Raw genomic sequence first — 27,224 nt, forward strand, 5'->3', positions numbered from 1 at the left:
TTTATTAGAGCCACAGAAAGACAAACGTTTTGCTGAAAATGCACAATACACAATTCATTATGTACATTAACAACGATTCGGGACCAATATAATGTAATTTAAAGGAAAACTATGTGAATGGCGCTCTGTGGCGCAGCAGGATTTTCTGTCGGCTGCGTTTAAATTCGTGTCTGAAGTTTCCCGCTCTGTTCAGCATGCAGTATCACGTGTCTAAACAAATAGCACGTGCTGTCAGTGATTTCAACCACTAGAGGCCGCTCTCGCACTGTGTAATGACAGCAGACCCTTCTCAGCCGCTCTAGCAATGGACGCAACCTGGAAAACTATCGGCATGGATTTTTGACGATAACTGATAGTTCCAGCAATCAACTATCGGTGCCGATTAATCGGCAAAACCGATACATCGGTCGACCTCTAATTTTAACAGTATAACAGTTTTGTTGATTAGGATTGTTAAGGGGATGTTTTACCCAAAAATAAAAATTCACTAATTCTGGTGTATTTCTGAAGTTATATGAATAAAAAAAGAAATGTCCTGCTGGGTTCAGTTCCATAAACTTAGCCTCCATGTTCAGACTGTGTCTTAAAGGGATAGTTCACCCAAAAATGAAAATTCAACGGGTGTGAGTTTCTTTTTTTCTGTTGAACACAAAAGAAGATATTTTGAAGAAAGTTGGTATCCAGACTGTTTCTAATCCTCACCAGTGTTGGGGAAAGTTACGTTTAAAATTAATGCATTACAATGTTGCATTAGCCTACTCCTAATTACGTTACTTTTAATGGAATGTAATGTGCTACATTACTTTTGCATTACTTTTTTAATCTGGTAAGGGCTTGCTTGTATGTTTTTAATAGAAAAAGTTCTGTTGTTGGCAAATATAAAAGCCCTTTTACAACAAGAGTGAAATGAGTAAACCCCAGGCTGAAGGAAAAGTAGATTCACATCTGTACAGTAGAACACAGGAGAAGAAAGTTCAGCACTCTTCAGAAATACAAAAATGAAGCACAAATGTTAGTTTATCTAAAGTTAATTTTTGTTCTTATTCGTATGGTTGAATCATCAAAGGTCAGTAGCAAAGACATTGGTTGAGAAAATAAGATTAAATACATAAAGGATATTTGTGTTTACATATTTGATTATTGCAGGTTTGTGTCATATTCTGTGTTTGTATTAGGCATGGGCCGGTATGAGATTCTGACGGTATGATAACCTTAGATAAAAATATCACGGTATTGTGATTACTGAACTAAAATAAGTTATTTTTAAATGTCTGGACAACTTTTTTTCCCCCCACTGAACACAATATATTTTATTTTTAAGAAACATATAGAACATGTCAGGCTAAATAATTAAAATAAATAATAAAATTCTTCTTAATTAAGTGCAGTCACTTAAGTGAGCCTAAACCTGCACCTCAACAATAATCAGAACATAAATAAATTATTTTCTTTCTACACATTCATCTTTCAGTCCAAGTTATGATGCAGGAATGTTCACCTTTCCCGGATTAAGTTTGGAGCTATTGTTTGGAGCGGTGAGGTACGAGGATGTGTGCGCACACACACACACACACACACACACACACGGTCTCTCCGTACAACACTCAAACAGTGGCAAACCTTGAAACCGGTTATCGCCCCGTGCCTAGTTTGCATTTGACTGTTTTTGTTCATTTTGAGGAATACTGAATGTGTTTTTGTGCAGTGAGATTAGTAAATGCATGTTCACATTTAGTCTAGAACTACAGTAACATCATGTTCACACGATTGCTTTCAACATGGGGACAGGAGAGCTGTCAGTCAATACATGGGAAAACAAAGTAACTGGTGTTACTTATTTGAAAAAGTACTCAGATATTTTCTTAAATTAAAAAGTAATGCGTTACTTTACTAGTTACTTGGAAAAAAAGTAATCTGATTATGTAACTCGTTATGCGTTACTTGTAATGTCACCCCCAACACTGGTCTTCACTGACTTCCATAGTTTTGTTTCGTTTAGTTTTTTTTCCATACTATGGAAGTTAATGGCTACCAGGAACTGTTTGGCTATCTACATTTTTCTAAATATCTTTGTGACGAGTGGGGCACGGCTCTCGGCCCCGCCCCACTCGTCACAATCTTCTTTTGTGTTCACCGGAAGAAAGAAACTCACACAGGTTTTGAACCACTTGATGAGTAGGCTAAATGATGACACGAGTTTTCATTTTTGGGTGAACTGACACTTTAAGAAATAGTCTGGCCAACTAGCAGTGAGCCAAGAGATAATCCATCTTTCTTTTTTGCGTTCAAATTAGACCAATGTGTGTTTTTATGTGAGTGACTTAAAGAAGTTATTACAAGTCTTAAAGAAATACATTAAGGCTGGAATACACTACACGACTTTTAAAATCTGAACAGATTTCAAAACACTAGGCATCATACACTTACTGACTTTGTAATAGTGACAGAGGAAACCTGCCCATCATACACTAAACGACTGAGGATCACACACTAGCAGACTTTGAAATTGTTTTGATCACAACAAACTCATGCAGAAACATGTGCCTAACCCTCCGACTTGATGGAGTCTGTGAACGTTATATACGACGCGATTTTCTATGAAATCTGTCAACTCAAATCTGCAGACTGGTTCTGACTTTTGGCAAATAGCGTCGACAATCGGTGGAAAATCTGGGCAAAAATCAGGTAGTGTATTCCAGCCTTTAGGTGTCTAGCTTGTAAGAGTAGTATGCATATTCCTTTGGTGTAGCAGATGCTCACTGCTCTTAGTGAACAGTAGGGCTGTGCAGTATCGAAATTATCAAAATATCGCAATATGCATATCGCTACGGCTTGCAATATATGGGGCCATGAACAAACGACAGAGAAAATAACTCACTGCTCTTACCTAAATAACTTTTATAGCTTAAATAAGAATCGGTGCATATTGAATTCATAGAGTAAATGCAAAGCAGTGCTGTATTTTTCCTTTGTATTATTCAGTTCCTAAACTTGTTAAAATGAGTACACTAATGTTAAAGTGACATTTTTATGTAATGCTAGAGTAAAACACTACCGTTCACTTTCAGAAGTTGTTGTAGGGGTGCTTTCTTCTCACAAAAAGTGAAACATGTATGCTAGTTATATTTGAATCAGAATGAGTTTTATTCACCACTTAAGTGTGCGCAATTTTTTTTTTAAAGAATTTATTGTGGTTTTACAGGAGCTCTTGATACATACATACATACATACAAATAATATATGTATGTATGTGTGTGTATATATATATATATATATATATATGACACAAGATAGTTATAGAAGTTCACAGAACTGACTCAGCAACAGCTGAGTAAAACTGTTTCATCTGAGCGTGTGGCACTTTAAGCATTATCGTATCGCATATCGACTATCGCATTATTTAATGAGTTATCGCATATCGCATTTTTCTTCAATATCGCACAGCCCTATCGAACAGGACTATTTGATTGGTTCTGATGGATTTTGGGTTAGTGATGTTCTTCACACAGATGATCAATATTTTTCCTACAGCCATCTCTTCTGTTTTCTGTGTCTTCATGTAGGTGGTTTCCTGTGATCACTAAAGCAGCAGAAAAATGAACGTGTTTGATCGCAACATAAACTTTGACGCTCTCTTCAAGTTCTCTCAAATGTAAGTGTGTTTTGATCACCTCTGTAATTTCTATACGTGTACAGGTCTGTATGATATTCATGATGCCCATGGTTCTGATTTCATTATATCTACACTATAATAACTAGAATTGTATAATAGATTGTAATGAAAGGAATAGGGATGCAATGATATCAAAATCTCACAATATGATATTATTGCAATATGAAGTCCACGATACGATATTTATTGCGATATTTAAAAAGACAAATGAAGAATTGAAACTTTTGTACATTTTAAAGTTAAATTATTCTATCTAATGCACTTATTAGTATTGCACTTAATATTCTACAAAAATTAAGAGCTCCAACCAGGGCTTGAAAACGAAAAAAACAATGTTTTTAGACTAGTTTAAGTGTTTATGTAGTTAATAAAACCTTACTTGTATCACACTTGACGTGGTTCATTGTTTGCTCATAACTGGAGTCACTTAATCACGCAGATTTATGCTACAAGCTTTTGTAGAATTGTACAGTAAGAAAGTTATTTCCTTTAACCAGGAAATTAACGTTCTTAGAATTGACAAGACAGTTGACCCTGAGAGGTCAAGTAAATATCTACAGCGGATCTAAAATATTCATAATTAATTATAACTAGTTATGATTAATTATTCATATTTCCCATGAGCTGATTCGTTACAGTGTATAGGCCTATATATTCCTTTTTATGTAAGCCTATAGTTTTATTCTGTTTTCTCCGTTCACAGAAGCGCTGCAGGTGCGTGTGATCTGTTGAATCCATCGTACACTATCCTCGGATAAACTCTAACGCCGGTGCCATTGCGACTTAATGATGAGTTCACAGCTGAGCAGGCATTTCACTCGTTGGATACGTCAGCGTCACATTTGCAGGCTGTACTACTGGAATTCGTGATTGATTGACAGCAAATTTCAAACATTAAATGGAGCGATAAAATAACGTTATTAACCGGTTAATGGCCATTTTAAATTTTCGATTCTGTTCGGAACGTTCCTTGAACCGGTTCAGATCCCTGGCTCCAACCCAAGTTCTTAAGGAAACTTAAGTCAGAAAAAAGTCAGTGAATTGACTTGTTGCTGAACTTTAAAGGGGACTCAGCCCTCTTTATATTTGTGATATTCTGTCTGTCTAAATTACATTCACACTGGTGTTTTAAGAAGCCAGACAGTAGTAGCCATATATTGTAAAACAATTGCACTGTAAAATAAATGAAAATTAATATTTCATAGGTATATTATTTTTGCTTTACACTACAATAGGGAAATTACAGTACTAGTAGAAAGGAATGATGTGTTAAAGCGGTTGTGTTTTTCTGGTCAGCTCTCGCTCGACTCGGCAGCACCTGAAGAATGTCTATGCCAGTCTGGCTGTGTGTATGCTGGTGGCGGCGACTGGCTCCTACATCTACATCATCACAAGACTCTTTCAGGTAACAGCTCTATGCTTTGCATTTCTCACTCGTAGTTTTTCTTATACCCGAGCAGGGCTTAGGCTCCTCCCATTTGTTTATTTTCGAATTTTCTTGATTGGAACTAGGTTTCACGGAATTTCATATTACATTTGATGGTTATCATATCATGTACATTGAACAAACATTGGTTACATGTACTTGCTATAGTCATAAACCGTGTTGGGGAAAGTTACTTTGACAAGTAATGCATTACAATATTGTGTTACTCCCTAAACAAGTAACTAATTACGCTACTTAGTTACTTTTTATGGAAAGTAATGCATTGTTTCTTTTGAGTTACTTTTTAAATCTGGGCAGGGCCTGCTTTGTTTTTAATAATAAAAGCCCTTTTCACAGCAAAAGTGAAATGAATACGCCTCAGGGTGAAGGAAATGTAAATTCACATTTGTAAAGTACAGGGTGCAGCTCAAACAAATTGCTTGAACAATATGACGCAGGAGAAGAAAGTTCAACACTATTCAGTAATAACAAAAATGAAACACAAATGTGTCATTTTTGCTTCGTATGGTTGAACTGGATCATCGAAGGTCAGTAGCAGAGACATTGGTTAATAAAATGGGATATTCATATCAAATTTTATTATATTATTAATGTAGATATGTATTAAAGTGTAATGGAATATAATTACAGTATTTTTTGATTACGCTATAGTCATTGTGCAGAAAACATATCGTTACATTTTTACCGTGGCATTAAGGTGATCTAAATGTATGCTAGTAGGGATGCACGATATTGGATTTTTGCCGATATTTGATATGCCGATATTTTTCAACTCTTTTTGGCTGATACCGATATATTTCCTTTTGTTTGGAAACAACACCAAGTCTCTCCTGTGCAAAAATTATAAGCAAAATATTTTTAATTTTGGTTAGTTTTTAACAATAACTTATTTGTTAGAATTAAATAAACAATAATGAAGGTTTTTTAAATGGTACATTGAAGCTTTGAAAATAACTATAAATAAACTCTATATCAATCGCTGCATTTTTTTCCCTAAGAAAGATACAGTGTTAACCCTAACATTTTATTTTAAGACTTAACATTTGTAGATGGTCTAAAGCAAAAGAGTTGTAAAAATTCTGAAAACCTTTTAGAGCTTATGATTTGTTTAAAAAATAAAACATTACACATTAATGAATAAATCAGTATATATAAAATTATTAAGTGTCATGTTTGTGATTTTTTTTTTCATGTAAGCTATAGCTTATGACCTTTAAATCAAAACATACTCATTCTTTTATGACATCAATTACTGCTTTATTTAACCAGAAACACAGTCTAAATGTTATTTGTGTAGGCTATTTTACTTTTAATTTAATTCGAAGTAGGCCAACATCATGTTCTCACGCGGTGAAAAATACATAAGATAACTGACAATGTGCAGACAGACAAGACAGAGCAGGTTAAAGTTTTTAAAGAAATTCAAACAATAGATACCATTTTGTGTCTCATTTATGTGTTGTGTCAGATCACTGTAGCACCTCAGTTCAAGCAGCACACATTGAACCGATCATCTTTTCATATGTACTTTTTATGTATGCAAATACATATTTTATTTCAACCGTGGAACACCATTTTTCAAGTGTAAGTCCACCGAAGTTAATCTAGTCTCCTGTCTGATTTGTGGTTAAGGCTAGAAGAAGGGATACAGCTGCGGTTATGGGGCATGCGCACAACAATATAGCTTAATTTTTGTCACACTGTACAACAATAATTACTGTTTTTGCATTATTGGTTGGGGTAGGTGTAGACATTAATAAAACAAAATCGAATCCACCTTTGGACTGGAACGGTGCTTTACATTTCTGGTCTCTGGTGTTTCTGGTCACAAATAATTCATCAGTCAGCCAGATTCCAGTGTAGTGCTCAGTTATTTCAGTACTCACAGATTTCACATTAGCGTTCTAAACACCAGGATATTAATGTCTCAGCATCAAGAACACCAGATATCATTAGATTGTTTTCTGAGCTCTACAGGCAGTTCTTTTGACCTCAGGGCTTGATTTTTGCTCTGATATTCATTGTTAGACCTTTTATTGCGAGATGTGTGCCTTTCCATATCATACCAATTCAAATGAATTTGCCACACGTTAACTTCACTTGAAGTGTAGTAATATCTATATACATAAGGCAACAACTTAAGAAAACGTGGGGGAAAAAGAAGGGGTACGAATACTTTCGCAAGGCACTGAAGTAGAGCATATAATACTACAGGACCTCGGCTAGTACACAGATTCTTGTAAAGCGGATCTCTAATACGCATTATCATGATACTGTCTTTCAGGGTGGGCTGACCATGCTTGGATCACTGGCTATGATGGGTTGGCTTGCCATGACCCCTCACAGCCCTCAGACAGAGAAGAAGAGGTTGGCCATCCTCGCTGCTTTTGCTTTCTTCACAGGTGAGATGCTTATAATATTTTTTTACAGCTTAATTTCCTAGATCGTGTGTTAAAAACACTTAACTCAACATGTCAATCTGTGCCTTAAACAGGTCTTGGACTCGGCCCGCTCATGGACTACGTCATTAGCGTCAACCCGAGGTAATATTCCCAGAGCACTGGGTCACACTGCACTTTTAGTTCCATTGACTTCCATTCATACGCATGCGAATGCGTCAGACCGGAAACGCAAGCCTGTGTGAAAAGTTTCGCATTTCGCTGCGTTCCAAAGTTCAGGCTTGGTGAAACGTGACCTCCTATCTGAATTAAAAGAACATAAATTTAAAACCGCAGCGCTGCAGGTAAGTGGAGTAGATTGTATGTTTTTACGTTTTAGATGTATTATAATTTGTTACGTGTTGAATTTAAGTTTTTAAAAAGCGTGACGTGACAATTTCGCATGCTCAAAGTCTAGTGTGACCGTGGCTTTACTCTGATGAGCTGAATCTTTGAGCTGGTTGTCAAAGCAATAGTTGACCCAAAAATGACCATTTTGGGAAAATGTATAAACCTTCACCATTACATCCTTTTGTTTCTTCATGTAAACAGATTTGGAGAAATGTGTCATTGCATCACTTGCTCAGCAATGGATCCTCTGCAGTGAATATGAGAGAGCCCATGATCACTAGATTTTATTCAGGTGTTACTATAATGATTTTGTAAATGGTGGTCAGCGACCACATATTGATAATGTGGAAGTTACTGCTTTTTGCCTTGGTGTGACTTCTCACTTTTTGCAGACAATGCAAAGGCAGAGTACAGTAACTTTAAACTAGGGGTAGAAATCAAGTTCGAGCTCACTTTTATTTTTAAAATGTAGATCATTTTCATTACTAAAACCTCTAATTGCCAAATTTCCAGTGTCCTACCTGTAATTAAATTTGGCTGGACAAATAAAAAACTTTAAAGTCTTTTTTCTCAGTTTCACACTAGCGAGTTAAGATGTATTTTGCCTTTGTAGGGCAGCATTGGTGAGTAAGTGATGGAATGTAAAACAGAATAAAACTCAGAAGAATAACAATAACTGGGATTGTAGATTTCATTGTGTGTCATGTACTTATTGCCATGAAGCTTTGACTGTACTCAGTGGCTCCGTGGAACTGCACATAATGATATTTTTCAACACATGACAAATGATTGTATTCATTTTTTGCAGCATCATCCTGACTGCTTTCCTGGGCACCTCTGTCATCTTTGCCTGCTTCACATTGAGCGCCCTCTATGCACAGCGCAGAAGTTATCTCTTCTTGGGAGGTAAACATTAAAAAATCTGCTAGTTACGCTGGTCATTGATCATGTACAGTTGTTTGTTTTTTGACCTGTAACTTTGGTTTGATTTATTTTTCTTCAAGGCACTCTGATGTCAGGGCTGACTGTTCTTCTGCTCGTCTCTGTCTTCAATATGTTCTTCGCCTCAGCAATACTCTTTAAGGTATATGATGTGACTGTATGAAAGCAGGGGATGAAGTTGTGTGATAGTTTGTGTAACAGTTGTTTTTTTTTGTTGTTTCAGGCTCATGTGTATCTGGGTCTGGCCATCATGTGTGGCTTTGTGCTGTTTGACACACAGCTAATTATTGAGAAGGCAGAAATGGGAGACAAAGATTACATCTGGTAAGGCATAGAGGTTTACTGTGTTTACCAATATACCAATAATTATCATAAAATGGAAGTTGTAAAAAATGAAGTTATTGCTAAAAATTAATTTAATACTTGCTAATTAACCATTCTAATATGCACTAGCTGAAAGGCATTATGTGAAAGGACAAGATATGAGAAGTAATGCTTTGGCTAACCCCATAGATACTAACTTAATGATTGTGCTTGAGTCCGGACTGAGATGATTTTATTGCATTTTCCGGGATTTGTGATATCACAAATATCGACGAATGGGACGAGACCTGGTTGAGCTGCACTAGAGAAGGCAACGAGTGTTATCACTATATCGGAGACACGCTAGCTTTCCCAAGGCAGACGAACTTAGAGTGGTTACAATCATCCGGGATTAAATCGCGCTCAAATTTATTTGATTTTGACGCAATATTTACACTGAAGCTTGCAGGCGGGTATGGTAAGGGGCATGACATATCCCGATTACAACACACACTGGCCCAGCTAACCAATCAGAGCACACACTGGCCCAGCTAACCAATCACAGCACACACTGGCCCAGCTAGCCAATCACAACACACACTGGCCCAGCTAACCAATCACAGCACACACTGGCCCAGCTAGCCAATCACAACACACACTGGCCCAGCTAACCAATCACAGCACACACTGGCCCAGCTAGCCAATCACAACACACACTGGCCCAGCTAACCAATCACAACACATTTCATATTTCAGAAGGCGGGCCTTCATTTGATACAGGAACTATTGGAGCCGTTCATGCCAGACTGGGGAGAGAGATGTTGTAATGTGAAATATGTGAAAAATAATGTGTTTTTCGAACATCCTAGTATGAGAGCCTGTTCTATTACACCCCCAAAACAAAGAGCTTTGTAAAAGAGCATAATAGGACCCCTTTAAAATATTGAGTTTTCTATACATTATTGATTTACATATAGAGCTGCTTTATAGCAGAGAATCAAGTTGTAATTCTAACCAAATGCAACACTGACACTTTTTCTTCCATGTTTAATACTGTAAAGCTGCTTGCTTTAAAGCAGTCTTCTGCATAAAGCGTTATAAAAATATGATGTGAAGTGATTTTACTGTAGCACCGATTGCAGAGCTCATGCAAACATCCACATTGCTATGATCAGATGCTTTCTTAACTGCTGTTTTCCCATGCTGCCATTTTTGTTGTTTGTTTTGTTACTGAGAGGAAAGCATGCAGCATATATTTACACATGCATCTAAACTTTGCTCTCGGCAGTGTCAGGATGTTTGCTAAAAGTTAACCGCTGCTTGCTTATATTGACCTTTTTACCCATAAGCGAAGAATGAAAGTATATCAGGCCTTCACACATGAAAGTATTTTTTGTTTCATTTTTGGGTGAACTGTTTCTTTAATTCACACAGCAGCATTTCTTAATACAAGAAAACAGCATTCAGGTTTATGTACTGCGTCTGTAAACGTGTGCATGTAAGAACAGCTTATGCATTTCCATGACCACATAAGCAGTGCTGTCCAGCAGAAGCCCAGGTGTTTTAAGCTGCTTGACATGAGGACCATGTATTGTGTGAATGTAAATTGGGTTAATATTGTTTTGGGTTTTTATAAATTGGGTTTAAACTCGTTTTGAATAGTCCTAAATAACGGTCCACAGGTAAGTGTCCAACACTTGCCAATAAATACCCAATATCAGCCTATACTGATAAACTGAAGCAAAGAAATCAAATATTGTGCATTCCTAGTTTGTATTAGTATTTTACGGAGTAAAATATTATCTAAATCAGACCTGACACTGATCTTTCTTTTACACAAGTCCAGTATATACTTAGAATACTTGTTTGCTTTATTCTGTCCCATTTAATTGTATCTAAATATATATATATATATATATATATATATATATAGTTATTATTTTAAATTAACCATCCACAGGTGGTGCATAATGAAAAAGGAATGCAAAGAGGAATAAATGGCACTTTTTTTTGTGTGTACGCTTCAAGGCTTTTGTTTGTTCTTTGTTTTTAAATGAAGGCATTGTGTTGACCTCTTCCTGGACTTTGTGACCATCTTCAGAAAGCTTGTTATCATCCTCTCTATGAATGAGAAGGTATGTGAAACATCATAACTGCATCAGCTCTGTGCTGTCAATAACAGAATCATTATTTATATCGGTTTTGTTCCATGTGTAACTTTTTAAATTTTTTTTTAGGAAAAGAAGAAGGAGAAGAAGTAATTTTCATAAAAGTGAAATCATCTGTGAGCTGAATACATGTCAGCAGCTTCAGTATGAATCTGATTACATAGTTTGATTATATTTTATGTGATTTGATATAGTGTCTTAATTTTATTTTTGAAAATTGCTACTGGGCTTTGGATATGTTGTCAAGCTGAAATCTTATTTAAAAGCTTAGGTTGGACTTTAATTTCTTTGACTTACTGCAACTCTCAGAGGCAGAAATTAGAGATCTGTAGAAAGCGAATCTCATGGAGTCTCTTAAAAAACAAACTGATTTAATATTGTACATACAATAGAAACTTTTGAGTGTAATGGAGTTGTTATTGCTAGGTGATAGAAGACTTTCTTACCTATACTCTCAACTATATCAAATTGTGTATCATAAATACCTTCTAATCATAACATAGTTGTGCTTCACTAAATTGCTTTTTTGTGTTTATTGCGTTAATTCATTTACATTTTTTCTTTGTTGCCAATGTCACATTAAATTGCTTTTGAAGCTGCTAATGCCAATTTTGTTAATTTAGTCAAGTATAACATTAATGCATTTATCAGTGAGATCACAGATGAGATTTTTATCTTATTCATGAATATTGTGCATCTTATGTCAATAAATGGTGCCATAGATTGCATTTGTGCTCCTGTGACTACTATATTATACCTTCTGTTGATAAATTGACATTGAACATGCTCAATTCTTCTGATGCTTGTAGTCAGAGGACCAGTTGAAAAGGCAGCCCTAGAAATAAACTGCTTCCTGTTGTTGCAAATACACCATTTTTGCCACAGATGAAATGAACAAGATATAACTTTTGTCAGACAAAAGAAAAACGAATCATCCGATAGTTTATATGCGTTCTAATAATGGGGAGAGAAATGTGTCTGTGGCGTTTCAGCTCAAAATACCCCACATATCATTTATTATATCATTTTGAAAATACCTATTTAGAATGGAGGCAGAAACGGGCTGTTTTCGTGCATGTCTCTTTAAATGCAAATGAGCTGCTGCTCCCCCATCCCTTTTCCAGAATAGTGCTGTGCCTTTTACAGCTTGCACGTATGAAAGTCAGCGGGAGTGAGAGAAAAGTATTTATAACATTTTAAATAAGGATATTTTTCTTACAAAAACGCATCGATTCGCTACAGGAGGCCTTTCACTACAGGACCCCCCACCCGTAGTGAATTTTGTTGGAAATTCTGGTAAAACAGGCTGCTTTGGGCCTAATGGTTTCTCACCAAGATCACTGGGCATAGCTCTTGCTGACGGTAAGAGATGCCGCGTAGTAGCTGATTATGTAATATTATGGTTAAATATTATGTAGACCTATTGTTTGAATCAAATTTATGCTTTAAAAGTAATCAGCACTTTTCATCCATTTCGTCCGTTTAAACGTCTGCAATTATCTTCAAATGGCGTCTTTGACAACAGTATTCTATGAAAATGATTTGCATTCTGATTCTGACATCCAAAGGCACAAAATATATTTTTCTCTTATTCCATGGATCTTACCCGTTGCCCTCCACTTGTTACCAGTGTTTTTCTGCCACCACGATGCGCACGCAGCTGCAAGTGACGTAACTGTGACGTCTACCCCAAATTGGTCTATATGACCCAAACAATAAAATAAAAGCAGAAAATCACTCACTGCTCTGGACTGAACAACGTCTATAGCTTTAATAAGACTAGCGTGAAGATAAACATGGAGGAATGTGTGCTGCTCACTCAGGGCGGGGTCTCTGCTAATACGGAAGTGTCCGTCAACAATCATGGGTGTGGCTTGTAAAATGTGATGTCGAAATGGCCGTCCTGGCGAGTATCCTCACAAACAGTTGAGAAAGAAAACGCATGTGTATCAGTATTGGATCTGTGCATTCAATCTTGTGAGAGCGGGACAATCTTGTCCCGACGCGGGATTAAATTCCCGAATAAAATGCGGTAGTGGTCAGTAACTCTAGTGTAATTTGTGTATCCCGTTCCCGACATCCTTTCAGAACAGCATACACTTATTAACCACTGGTACAGCCTGCACTCAGGACTGATATGCACACGTTGCACACATGGACCAGCACTTTCTGCGTCACGCATTTAATGCGGGGTCTGCGTGCAGCATGTGTATAACGGTCCTCAGAGCAGGCTAAACCGGTGGCAAATATACAGCCCTCAGACAGGACAGGCAGGTTGTCGATGAGTGACAGCGCAGAATAAGGATGGCAAAGTGTGGATGCACTGTCCTTGAAGGACGTTCAACTTGACTGGAAAATGGTCAGTTTACTGGTAAGAAACCCACATCAGGCAAGTCTGACTCGGGACATTCTTCTCAGGGATGTTAAATTGTTCTGTTAAAAAGTGATTTCATTTCGCAATGGCTACAAGCCAACTGTTTTGTTCATATTTTGCTTATAATTTTAAATGACAGATGTCAAATTTGTTTTTTGTTTGTTTTTTCTCTGCGACAATTTTCCTACTGTGTTGACAGCAAAATGTAAAAAAAAAATGTATTTTAACAAGACCAATAAAAATAAGAAATAGGCTAAAATTTTTGTACAACCTACATTTTTTTTCTCTGCGACACTTTTTCCTATTGTGTTGACAGCAAAATGTAAAACGAATTGCATCTTGACAAGACGAATAAAATAATTAAAATTTATTGGTATAGCGCTTATCATGATACAAATCGTTGCAAAGCAACTTAAGTTTCTACAAAATAAGATTCTTAAGTTTCTACAAAAGAGCAATTTTTTGCAGACTACATTATTTACGTCATTTATTTGTTCTCTCTCTTTCAGTGGTGGAAATTTAAATGTGAGATTCTGGAAATGAGATCTAAAATAGATCCCGGTGGGGTCGGGGTGAAAATTATTCTAAGCAGTCAGCGGGTGAACAAAGAGTGATTGGGAGCGGGTGGGTGCGGAATAGAACCTATCAGTCCCGTGCAGACCTCTAACCTAAGGGCCGTTCACATGTCACGTCTTTTGCACGCTCAAGTTCTTTATTTCAAATGTAGATGTGCTGCAAGTGATCATATAGCCTAATTTACAAAAAGCTCTTTCGTAGAAAGGGGTCTAATATTCAATAAGCCAAGCTTTATCATTTGTTTATCCGTATTACATCTGTTTTTTATTTGTTAAACATAAATTAAATTGTTACCCTTAAATTGGTTTGGACGTATTAAAATTGTTCTTTTGTATTTTCTAGTTCGGGGAACATATCTGTCGTATTGTATATACAATATATATATATAAAACATTACAATATAACATTTCTGTAATCTATATAACCTACCAGTTTTTGATCAGTAAGATTTTTTATGTTTTATAAAGAAGTCTCTTCTGCTCACCAAGCCTGCATTTATTTGATCCAAAGTACAGCAAAAGCAGTAACATTTTGAAATATTTTTACTATTTAAAATAACTGCTTTCTATTTGAATAATGACTGCTGTGATGTGCAGCTGTATTTTCAGCATCATTCCTCCAGTCTTCAGTGTCACATGATCTTCAGAAATCAGTATAATATGCTGATCTGCTGCTCAAGAAACCTTTTTAAATTATTATTATTATTAATGTTTTTTGAGCAGCAAATCAGAACATCAGAATGATTTCTGAAGGATCGTGTGACTGGAGTAATGATGCAAGAAATGTAGCTTTGAAATCACTATAAATTACATTTTAAAATATATTCAAATAGAAAATAGTTATTTTAAATAGCCTAGTAAAAATATTTCAAAATGTTACTGTTTTGCTGTACTTTGGATCAAATAAATGCAGGCTTGGTGAACAGAAGAGACTTCTTTATAAAACATTAAAAATCTTACTGTTCAAAAACTTTTGACTGGTGGATAGTCAACTTTAATTTTTCTCTAATTTCTAGCTAATTGGCTTAGAAATCAGATAACTGCTGGACAATAACCAATAATAATGATTTGCTTACATACTACAAACAATTTTTTTTATCACATAAGGCAGAATACTTTCTATCCTGTAATAAATGCTATGTCAGTTAGCACTGCATTGTTCATATACTTTATTCATTACCTTGAGATGACTTGACAAACACAAATAAACCATATATTGTCACAATCGTATGTTTAATGTCTTCATGTTTCCAAACGTTTCTGTGAAAACAACAGTTTTTATATAGCGATAGCTGGATGCTTTTGTCCATATTAGGGATTTCCTTGTACGAGTTTCTGCGCCAGAGCGCCTCCGGCTTTAACTTGGGTAAATAGAATATGAAGTTTGCAGCATTGAACCGTACTGTAGATATCGCCTGCTATTCTCTTATTTAGGGATATCCCGATCAGGTTTTTCTGTGCCCCGATCTGATCCTAGTCATTGAATATTGGGTATCTGCCAGTACCGAGTCACGAGCTGATACTTATATATTCCTAGTGTCTGGTGCACAATTAAAGTACATTAAAGTTATTAAAATCAATCCAATTTATACAGAGTTGTGCACAGAGTAAAAGTAATATATAATTATAAGATACACTCTCTTTCTATCCACACACTATATAAAGACTTTCATAGATGGAAACATGTCACAATGGTAGACATTGTAAACAGACTGTGTGTGGTCCCAATTGTGAATATGGCACTGCTGATATACAGTAAACATCTTGTATTTTATATGTACAGTAAGTAGAATAATTTCAACATGGAAGCTTGCAGTGTCAGAACATCAGTCTGTCAGTCAAATCCGAAGATGCAACCCATAGCAGCATGTTATAACGACGTCTCAGACGGTTTGACGGCAGATAAAAGTAAGAGATCGTTAGAAAAGTGTGCATCAAATACCCTGAACACAGAAGCTCACACATGTGTGACGTGCTAGAACAGACCTTGCAGGTTCTCGTGCATCACACATGCACATTTCTTCTTTTTTGGGGTTTATTTGAGCGTCTTTTTCTTTTAATAGCAATTGGCAAACCTCGCCAGCATACCGTCAGCTGCTGCATGACACCAGCATGACAGCTGAAGGATTGGGCTTAAGGCATTATAGATAAAACAGTATGACTTTCTGTAAATCTGCTTTGGAATGATGAAAAATGCTAAACAAATAAAATTGACTTAACGTAATAGCTTTTTATCACGAGGGTCTTTGGATGATGCATGCTAAGTTTATTGCGAATTGAAAACTTGATCATGTTCCTCGTATGATATAAAGACCCTTAAAATATGTTTCAGTATTCAAATGTTTCAAAGTTCTAAAGGCACTGCATTGTAGATGACACCGAACCACAGCTGTTTTATGAGTTCACAAACACCATTATTACACTGAATTCAACATTAATACATTAAACAGTGGTTTTAATACTAGGTACATATATTTCCATTTATATACGGTCTATCTCCAGCTAGATCCAGCTGTCCTTCTGAAAGTTTCTTTCAATCTGCAGAGCAATGAAAAATGCAACTTATAAAATGCTGAATAAAAATCTGTTGCTGTGTATGTTTAAGGTCAGTGCGAGTCCACTGCATTCTCTGGTTAGCGTACATGTTGCTGAGGACAAAAGGATGCATATTAGATTAGATTGTCCCATCACTCCAGTGGGTAGCCCATTGTTTTTTGTGCAAAATAAAAGTCTTGTCCTGAAACTGTTTCTCTTGCCGCAGGATCTTCACAGCCTTATACTGGGGCACTTTATCTTTATACCGAACCCTTTGGAAGAAACCACACTGTAAAAGAGAAAGCACAATGAGATAAAAAAAATTTTGTTTGTTTAATAACCAGGTTAAAATCATGGGAGAGATTTTACCTGTTATTCTAAGGTTTAAACTTCCATTCCATTGTCATAATAACAATGTACTCCATTGGCAGGTGTGGCAAGACATTAATTTAAACCATGCTTGGTCTATTTCAGCTTCAAACTCTTTTTTTAACTTATTTTTTTTAGAGTGATAAAGTGCTCTGCAACTGCTTATTAGATATTTTGATGCCCTTCACACACAAGCTACACTCTAAAAAATGCTGGGTTGTTTCAACCCAACTTTGGGTCAAATATGGACTAACCCAACTTTTGGGTTAAACACTTAATGTAAAAATGTAACCCAACAGTTGGGTTAGTCCATATTTGACCCAAAGTTGGGTGTAAGCTAAGAGTCTAACAACTCTTACTCGCATCTAATATTTTGCCCGTACTTTTATCAAACTTTTAGTCAGTCAGGGTGTAGTATTGCACTGAATACAAAGCAGATTTCCATCATCCTTGATCTTCAATGATCTGCAGGCTTTAATTTTTTTTAAGAAGGCTATAATGTTTCTTAAAGGGATAGTTCACCCAGAAATGAAAATTCTGTCGTTAATTACTCGCCTTCATGTCGTTCCAAGCCTGTAAGACCTTTGTTCATCTTCGGAACACAAATAAAAATATTTTTGATGAATTCAGAGATTTCTCTGACAACGTACACAGATACGTTGTTTACGTTCAGATCAAAGCGTAAACAACGTATCCAAGTACAGTGCAGCTGACACCGAACAGCATACTTTGTTTACGTATGTGATACTCTCCAAAATGGCGCTACAGGGTGATGCGGGGGAGACGAATTGTTGATTAAAGTTGTTATTTTTGTTTTCTTTGTGCACAAAAAGTATTCTCGTAGCTTCATAAAATTGCGGTTGAACCACTAATGCCACATGGATTATTTTAACGATGTCCTTGCTCCGTTTCTGAGCCTTGATCGTGTTAGGATCCTTGCTGTCTATGGGAGGGTCAGAGAGCTCTCAGATTGCATCAAAAATATCTTAATTTGAGTTCCGAAGATGAACGAAGGTCTTACGGGTTTAGAACGACATGAGGGCGAGTAATTAATGACAGAATTTTTGGGTGAACTATCCTTTTAATGATGTTTATATGTTGAGTAAGAGTATGTAACACCCTTACAGTGAACAATTAGTGGAGTGGAGAGAGTTATTTTTGTGGCTGACCTTATTGCTTCACTTTCAGATGTATTCATTTAGAATAAATCATGCAAGGCGATTTATTAAGGTATGTGCTTGTCAATTTATTGGTATTCGCATCATTATTTAATGCCAACTGCACTTGATTATCACAGGCTCTACTTGTTTGTGACTCTACGCTAATTATGGAAATGATCTGTGTTCTTTAATTTGCTCAATTATTATCTATTGTTACAGGAAATTCATTGCTTGTTCTGCCTTGCGTCACTGATACCACTGCCATCAAACGTTATTTACAAATATAAATCTCAAATCAAGTGGCTTGTAATTCTGGGGGAATTTCCTAGGGAGAGATTCCCTAGCGGTTTAGCAAATTAAGAAGGCATGGCCCTGGTGCCTTGTCTCAATGGCGCTTCAATGACAGTGACTCGTATTAGATCAGGGCTGCCCAACCCTGTTCCTGGAGATCTACCTTCCTGCAGAGTTCAGTTCCAGCCCTGATCAAACACACCTGTCTGTAATTATCAAGTACTCCTTCAGATCCTAATTAGTTGGTTCAGTTGTGTTTGATCAAGGTTTGAGCTGGACTCTGCAGGAAGGTAGCGCTCCAGGAACAGGGTTGGGCAGCCCTGTATTAGATCATGGATGTTAAGTTGTTCGTCATGCCTATTATTATTCAAATACTGGTTAACATGCCATGACACTTATAGTTTGGAAAGCCACAGCACAGCAGCACACTCCACTGCAGAACGGAGCTGTACCACATGACGGATGTGCTGGAGGAAGATCAGGCTGGATGAGGCTCTTAGTGAAGTTCAGTGGCCTGCTTCCTCTCCACATCAGATGGCTGCAGCTGCAGTTGAGCGCGGTAATACTCGGTTTCATACTGAGGCTGCCTCTCCGTGCGCTTGAAAAAACCACACTGCTCCACCAGACGGGAATATATAGCAGAAATATGCAAACAAATGTAGGTACAGAGAAGAAAACAGGAGGAACTAGCAATGGGTGGTTAAATAATTAGAACTGAGGAAATATTATGATAAACGTTATAAGACAATAGAATGCATAGTAGGAAGAGGGAATCAATTTCGTCACATATGCACAATGAGCACTTTTACATAGGTGCACTTCATTAAGTACATCCACGAATAAGAATTCCGTCATCTTTTATGAGCGAATGACAACTGTGCTTGCCTCCTATCGTATAGCTAGTTGTATGGGCTGCTTTTATGAAACATTCGTGCTGTTTTCAGTCATTTACAGCACTTCCCCCAATCATTTCCTTTGGATGGAAAAGAGTTTGGGAACAACATGAGGGCGAGTAGATTTTTATTATGTTCATTTTTAGGGTTCGTTTTCATGCCTTTAAATGACAGCAGACTGACTTTTGAGTCCAATGTTTCATAAAGTGAAAGATGTTTCATCTGACCACTGCAGTTGTCTCAGTTCCTTCTTTCTTAAACATCTTAAAGAGTGAGCCATAGCAGCTCTGTTTGCTGCAAAGCTGCTTTGCTATATACAGATACATTGGAAAAAAGGTCATAAAACATGGAGCGGTTTTTTTTTTTTAGGAGGAGAATCCAAAAGTAAATTGCTAGACTGTGTCCATAAAAGCACATGACTGGCAACCAGTAATTACTAAACCGCCACTCCACTGATTAATCAGACAGCAACCATGTCATCAAGCCAAATTCTTTTGGACATTCACCAGGACAGTAGTCAAACAAGTGAGAAATCACCAAAGTCATGGGTGCAGGTTGTGTGGTAATATCATGGATTCACTTCGTCTGCAATAAAGATGCTTGTTGAGAGGGTGCAGGTGCACACTTACCTTCCACAGTAAACACACGAGCAGCGCGAGAACAATAATTCCAGCCAGGACAGCAATGAGAATGATCCACCATGGGATGCTGTGCTGGTCTGAGAGCCCGTGCTCTGGGTAAATCATCACTGACACCTGCACACACACAGAAATTAATACGTTACCATGAACATGCTCAGATGTGAGAATGTGTGATCACCAGTGAGTGTGTGTTATCTGACCTGTGTAGCAGCGTCCTTCAGCACCAGGTGTCTAATGTTGGATTTTATGGTGATATTGGCTCTGACCAGCAGCTCCACAGCACTGACAGATGGAAACTCCTAATGGACAGAAAGTGAAAAAGTGAACACTGTACTGAGAGTTCTGCTTCTGCAGTCGAATTGGATGAGCCGATAAAACAACCTACAAATACGCCGGAATATTAGATTCGATTAGAAAAACTTTGTATTAAAGCTTCATCAGCATTGCAGCAATTTTATAACATATTATTTGTTCAGAAATACAATGAAGGCAGTAATATTGTGAAATATTATTACAGTTTAAAATAACCGATATCTACGTGAATATATGTTCAAATGTTATTTATTCCCATGAAAGCTGAATTTTCAGCATCATTACTCCAGGCTGATTTGCATTTCTGATTATTATTATCAAGCAAGCAGTTGCGCTGCTTCATATCTTTCTGCAAATCATTTTTTTCAAAGTTTATTTTTCAGTATTCTTTGATGAATAGAAAGTTCAAAAGAACAGCATTTATCTTAAATAGAATCTTTTGTAACATTATAAATGTCTTTACTTGATCATTTAATGCATCCTTAATTAATAAAAGTATTATTTCTTAAGAAATACTGTATTGACCCCGAACTTTTGAATGGTAGTGCAATTAATATTGAAAATCGTCATCTTTTATTATATAAATTTGATTAATAAACTGCTTGAGGTGACTGTATCTGAATGCAATCATATTACAGTAACAGACCAGCATGGAAGAAAATGTGCAAACAAGGGCACAGCAGACCAGGAGAACATTTTAGTGCAAATTTTGTAATTGGAATTTCTGTCCATTTAAAACTAAGAAACGCTAATTAGAATATTACTAGAATACTCATTTCTGCACAAGGACATTTTGTTTACTTGTTACTAAGTGTCTTGATCAAAAAGTCTGAGTATCTTTCAAACATGCAAATCCAGGAATTATTTTATTATGTACATCAGTCAGGTAATCTGATCGGAGTTCTCCAGTTTTGTGCACATTATGCGCTGGATGATCAGTAAACGGACTGTGGCTGCTCTGAGGCTGAGACCAGGGGTTTACCAACACCTACACCATCACAACCGTCTCTGTAACGCACAGTTAAAAATCTGGGTGCTCATCATTCCATGGTACAATATATTGTCTGCAAACGGAGAAAATGCAGGACTGCTGCTACTCTCTCTAAGAGTTGTGATGTTACTTGCGTTTTAAAACTCACCTCGCTTCACACTGAAGCACTGCAATCCGTTGTGCATGACATACGTATATATGAACCGGATAAACACTGTGCACATATATGGATAATATTTCACTGGCTGTGGGCTTGTGCTATATGTGTTTATGGTGATTGCTTTGGCACTGTTTTCTTGTCTGAAGTTAAGCGTAAATGAGTTTCCATCTTTTGAAATCATTTTTATAATGTACAGTAAATATGAACTCCTTTCTGTATTAGCCCCACTGTGTTAATATTAAAAACAATCATTCACCTCAATGAAAGTGCTGTTCCACATGTGCGCTCGGATCCTGAAATGGATCGAGCTGGAGAATGAGAGTAGAGGACACTGGAAGAGCAGACAGCGTGCAGAGCCTAGTAAACAATCCTGAAACACACCAACAGATACATCACCCACAACCCCAGACTATAAAATAATATATGGCAGAAAAGAATTTCTAACTTTGTCTACTGTCCTGGTTCGCACTCACCAGTGTGAGAGACTTCCTTCTCTCAGATGCAGAAACAGCTGGAGTGATTTTTCCTACTGGGCTTTTGGGAATAAGGTCTTCTTTGGTGTCCAGATGCGAGCGCACCTTTCTGCTGCCCTGTTCACAGATAAACGTCTCACTCAGTACTTGCATTGATCAGTGACCAGCGGCTTCATTTGATGGGTGCTTGTGTGTACCTTAAGGTTTTCGGTCTGCGGCGGCTGGTCGAGGTCCAGGCGCAGAGGGTTGAGCGCTGACTGGGGTTCACAGTGAGTGTGAGGCTGGCCGTCCACCTGCAGAGCACTCGGATACAACAGCCACTTCCTATTGATCAGCTCGTACGGCCACAGGATGTTCAGAGAGGCCGAGCCAAAAGTTTGGAGAGACTGCCCAGTATTAGACACCTGTTATCACACAAGACAATAATCATTGCAAATTCTTATTTCTATCCGGTTCCTTCCATTTCTACTAGACAAACGGTAAATGAACAGGAGACCAAAAGGAGACTTCTGCTAAAATAAGACAACATCCAGCAATCTCACACTTATCTCCCGTTTCAGAAGAGATTTCAACATTGTCTCAAAGTGTGCTGAGTTTAAACCCCCACTTGCCAGAGTTGAATAATTTAAGCATGTAAATGGATCTGGACTGGACAGTTATGGGGACAGCAAAGTGGGAGGGGGAAAAATAATTATCTGACTCTCCTTTTGTCAATGACTCTGAATCAATTCTTTAAATCTGTGGAAATACACTTTTTGAGTATCTGCACTTCACTTGAGTATTATTTTTCTGGAAACTTATGACTTTAACCACTACATTTGAATGATAAATATTGTACTTTTCAATCCACATTTATATCAAGGTCCTCAAAGTAGAAAGTCGTTACTACGTAGCAGCTTTGAAAGTCAGTGGGAGATTCTTTTTCTTCTCTAAAACGTTTTTCTTCTCTAAGAGTTTTTTTTAGACTTCTCTTTTCAGCAATCGCTGTTGTAGCGCAAAGGTGTGTCATGAATCCTGTCCGTGATCTTTCATCTGCTCGCCACCAGAGGCCGCCTTCTGATTACATTGACTCTCACGCCACACAAACTGTTGCACATCACCCTGGACTTCATTTCCCATGCTCCATTGCACTGATTGGACTCACCTGCAGCCAATCACACACACACTATATAACAACCACTCAAATCCTTCTCTAATCACTGAGTATTGTTTGCGTATATCGCTCTCCTAGTGGTAGCACATTACGGAGCCAGTTTTCTGTCCTAGTTTCTAGTAGTGAGGGGCAAATGAAGCCTCATGAAGCATTGAGGCTTTCCTCTGACTGTTTCGGGAAAAGCTTCGAGAGTGTCAAAAACAGTGCCATCTGGTGGTTAATAAGAAATTTGGCAGCCAAAAACCTGTGAAAGACGCTCCGTCGGACGAAGCAGCGACCACAAATTCCATCAACTCATGTTACGTGCACAAATAAAAGCCTAACAGTGTGTGTTTGTTTGTTTGTTGAATTTCTCTCTCTGATAAAATAATTTACCCATTAAGCTGTGGCTAAATGCCAGTATGAAAATCAATATGATTGAAGAATAATGCACACATAGGGGCCTATATGAATTGCTTATGGCAAATTTTTTTTTTAAAGTGGGAGGGGGAAAAATAATTATCTGACTCTCCTTTTGTCAATGACTCTGAATCAATTCTTTAAATCTGTGGAAATACACTTTTTGAGTATCTGCACTTCACTTGAGTATTATTTTTCTGGAAACTTATGACTTTAACCACTACATTTGAATGATAAATATTGTACTTTTCAATCCACATTTATATCAAGGTCCTCAAAGTAGAAAGTCGTTACTACGTAGCAGCTTTGAAAGTCAGTGGGAGATTCTTTTTCTTCTCTAAAACGTTTTTCTTCTCTAAGAGTTTTTTTTAGACTTCTCTTTTCAGCAATCGCTGTTGTAGCGCAAAGGTGTGTCATGAATCCTGTCCGTGATCTTTCATCTGCTCGCCACCAGAGGCCGCCTTCTGATTACATTGACTCTCACGCCACACAAACTGTTGCACATCACCCTGGACTTCATTTCCCATGCTCCATTGCACTGATTGGACTCACCTGCAGCCAATCACACACACACTATATAACAACCACTCAAATCCTTCTCTAATCACTGAGTATTGTTTGCGTATATCGCTCTCCTAGTGGTAGCACATTACGGAGCCAGTTTTCTGTCCTAGTTTCTAGTAGTGAGGGGCAAATGAAGCCTCATGAAGCATTGAGGCTTTCCTCTGACTGTTTCGGGAAAAGCTTCGAGAGTGTCAAAAACAGTGCCATCTGGTGGTTAATAAGAAATTTGGCAGCCAAAAACCTGTGAAAGACGCTCCGTCGGACGAAGCAGCGACCACAAATTCCATCAACTCATGTTACGTGCACAAATAAAAGCCTAACAGTGTGTGTTTGTTTGTTTGTTGAATTTCTCTCTCTGATAAAATAATTTACCCATTAAGCTGTGGCTAAATGCCAGTATGAAAATCAATATGATTGAAGAATAATGCACACATAGGGGCCTATATGAATTGCTTATGGCAAATTTTTTTTTTATTCTTCATATTACTTGTATGACTGGGTATTTATTTGAATAAGTCTGAATGAAAATGTACGTAAAGTAAGATCTGTGGGTTCGAACACTTGACACGCGCACGTGATTGGACAGAAAGTGAGGCTTCGTTTTTCGTTGATCACGTGATTCTCTGAAAACAATACGCGCTCCGGCACAGAGCTTCGTGAGAAATTGCGCTGCGTACTTGATACGCGCGTTGAAGCTTCAGTGTCATATGTAACATCACTAGTCTCTAGTCCTTAGTTCCTAGTCATAGTCTTGTCTTGTCTGCTTTCCCGTGTTACCTGATTCTTGCCTGTTTATCTTGGATCAACCCTTTGCCTTTCTGTTTCGGACTGTGTTTGCACCTCGCCTTGGCTTTTGCTTGTGTTATTGGATTTCCCCTCTTGTCAAGCCCTCTGGATAACGTTCACTGTCGACTGACTCACGCCCGTTTTGGATTACTCTTTTGTCTTGCCCTCAATATACCTGTTTGCCATTGTCAGAACCTTGCCTGTTTTATGACCACCCCTTTTAAATAAAAGCTTTGCAGGATCTGCACATCTTGCTTGCCCCGTAACAGCATGAAGTGATTTCCCAGCATTTTTTGAACTCTGACCACTTGCAAATGTGATATTTGTTTACAACAATTCAATAATAAGTTAATATTGTGGAATATATTAAGACACAATTTTGTCTGATTTTGCAAAATTGTGTAAATGAAAATATTACCTATAAAGCCACAGAAGAAATGTTTTGCATTTCCTAACAAAACACAATGACTTGAACTTTGACTTGAAGCACCACTGCACAGACCGTTCTGTGTATGACGTCAGAACACTGAGAATGATAATGTCAAATAAATCTAGCTTTTTTTGTGTGTTGCTGTTGTACAGTTATACAGTTACAGTTGTGTTGCTGGGTTTTAAAGCAGGTTTTTTTTTTCTTATCAGTCTGTATTTACAGCAATTTCACTGTCCATTCAGTTCAAATGTGGATGAATGTCTATACATAGATGTGAAAAGCTCTTCATTACAAAGATATAGTCAGTGTATTCAGTAGGTATATAATGTATTGTAAGTTGCTTCAGAGGCATAAGGCATTGCAAGTATTACATACAACAATAATAAAACAGTGTGTTGACATAAGAAATGAAATTTACTTTTGGTACTTTTTGGTAATTAAGTACTTTGAAAAGCAAGTACTTCTGTACTTTTACTTAAGTAAAAATCTGTCTTTACAACTTTCACGTGTAATGGAGCAATATTTGAACAGCAGTATCTGTACTTTCAAGTAATAGAGTTGTGTATTTTGTCCACCTCTGATCAGATCAGTTGTATTTGCACTAAATTAAGTTCCAAACGTAGGTTCGGGAGGAGCCTAATCATTCAGTCCTGTCAATCATCATTACGAGCCTATATAAGCAGCTCTCATTGCACTATCCCAAGCGGAAATTCTTCTGGCATCCCTACACCTCCCCATCTCCTCCTCTATTTCTGTTTTTCTTCCTCTAGGTAGTACGGCAATGGGGAGTTGAACTCGGTGCTCAAGCTGAGCCTCAGGTTCGAGCCTCCATTAAGGACAGCAAGCCAAGTTCGTTTACCATTAACCATCAGGACTGGATGGGCAGGCGAACTCGTGAAATGTTACTTGTTACACTTTGCACTGTTCAGCAAGACACATTAGAACCTTTCCTTTTTTCATTTCACCTTCTTTATGAAACTCGGCAGACAGTTCACAGCATGTAGGCTGCTGGAGTAACTGGAGTACTGCTAAAAAGTGTATGATCTATTGTCTGACCGTAAGTTTGACTTTCTCTGTTTAACTGAGACGTGGCAGAAACCAGCTGACTTTTTTCATCTAAACCAGTCTGTTCCCCCAGGATATGGTTATGTTTGTAAATCCCGTGTTACGGGACGGGGAGGGGGGCTAGCGATACTTTATAAAGAGAAATTGAAAGTATCTGAGTTAACTTTGCCTGCATATACTTCATTTGAATCAATTGCCTTAAAAATGAATGGGGCGATTCCTACCATCCTCACAACTATTTACCGCCCTCCCAAGAGCAATAATGCCTTTTTAACTGAACTTTCTGAACTCTTGACTTATCTATGTTCCATGTCTCCAAATGTTATTATGCTGGGTGATTTTAACATTCATATAGATAATGTCAGTAATGCATTTACAAGTGAATTTGTATCATGCTTGGATTGCTTTGGTGTGCAGCAATTTAACACACTGCCCACTCATTCTAAGGGGCATACTCTTGATCTTGTTTGCTGTTCTGGTATAACACCTTATAATTGTACTGTTTCTGATCTGTCCATATCAGATCACCTGTTGGTGTCTTTTTGTGCCCAACTGGCAGTTTTTAAGGTAAATCCATGTCATCTAATCACATTTCGGAATATTAAGAACATTGATGTGCCAACCCTTGCTGTTGAACTTGCCAGCTCTTCTAGTAAATCTGATTTCTCTACTTTTGATGAACTGGTTTCATATTACAATGATGGACTGAACATGATTTAAGATGATTTTGT

The 27,224-nt window shown here is 37.4% G+C and overlaps 2 protein-coding genes across 3 annotated transcripts in view; one reads left to right on the forward strand and one right to left on the reverse strand.

The window, feature by feature from the left end:
- The first annotated feature begins 3,538 nt into the window (after window positions 1-3,538).
- Window positions 3,539-12,048, forward strand: LOC107567938 (probable Bax inhibitor 1). Its single transcript, XM_016253744.1, has 9 exons — window positions 3,539-3,652; window positions 4,970-5,078; window positions 7,405-7,522; window positions 7,615-7,663; window positions 8,718-8,815; window positions 8,914-8,993; window positions 9,075-9,175; window positions 11,214-11,289; window positions 11,392-12,048. Exons 1-9 carry the CDS (start codon window positions 3,597-3,599, stop codon window positions 11,413-11,415), a joined length of 711 nt encoding a protein of 236 aa, XP_016109230.1. The 5' UTR covers window positions 3,539-3,596; the 3' UTR covers window positions 11,416-12,048.
- Window positions 12,049-16,745: 4,697 nt separating this feature from the next.
- itga7 (integrin, alpha 7) overlaps window positions 16,746-27,224 on the reverse strand; it is a 44,808-nt gene continuing 34,329 nt past the window's right edge. The window contains exons 20-26 of one of the 2 annotated variants that reach the window (XM_016253743.1): window positions 22,294-22,500; window positions 22,097-22,213; window positions 21,880-21,993; window positions 20,361-20,459; window positions 20,149-20,274; window positions 19,079-19,239; window positions 17,018-17,095 (exon numbers count right to left, since the gene is read on the reverse strand). In XM_016253743.1, the coding sequence (XP_016109229.1) occupies window positions 19,123-19,239; window positions 20,149-20,274; window positions 20,361-20,459; window positions 21,880-21,993; window positions 22,097-22,213; window positions 22,294-22,500 (780 nt within the window). In that variant the 3' untranslated portion in view covers window positions 17,018-17,095; window positions 19,079-19,122. Of the gene's footprint in view, window positions 17,096-19,078; window positions 19,240-20,148; window positions 20,275-20,360; window positions 20,460-21,879; window positions 21,994-22,096; window positions 22,214-22,293; window positions 22,501-27,224 lie in introns of both variants that reach the window. The other variant, XM_016253742.1, reaches the window with a different exon arrangement.

The sequence above is a fragment of the Sinocyclocheilus grahami genome, unplaced genomic scaffold, assembly GCF_001515645.1.
Source record: "Sinocyclocheilus grahami isolate Dianchi unplaced genomic scaffold, SAMN03320097.WGS_v1.1 scaffold1199.1, whole genome shotgun sequence".
Lineage (NCBI taxonomy): Eukaryota > Metazoa > Chordata > Actinopteri > Cypriniformes > Cyprinidae > Sinocyclocheilus > Sinocyclocheilus grahami.

Coding starts and splice junctions, on each gene's coding strand:
- LOC107567938 (XM_016253744.1), top strand. CDS start 3,597: ATGAACGTGTTTGATCGCAACATAAACTTTGACGCTCTCTTCAAGTTC. Junction 3,653..4,969: donor CTCTTCAAGTTCTCTCAAAT/GTAAGTGTGTTT, acceptor TTTTCTGGTCAG/CTCTCGCTCGACTCGGCAGC. Junction 7,523..7,614: donor TGCTTTTGCTTTCTTCACAG/GTGAGATGCTTA, acceptor TGCCTTAAACAG/GTCTTGGACTCGGCCCGCTC.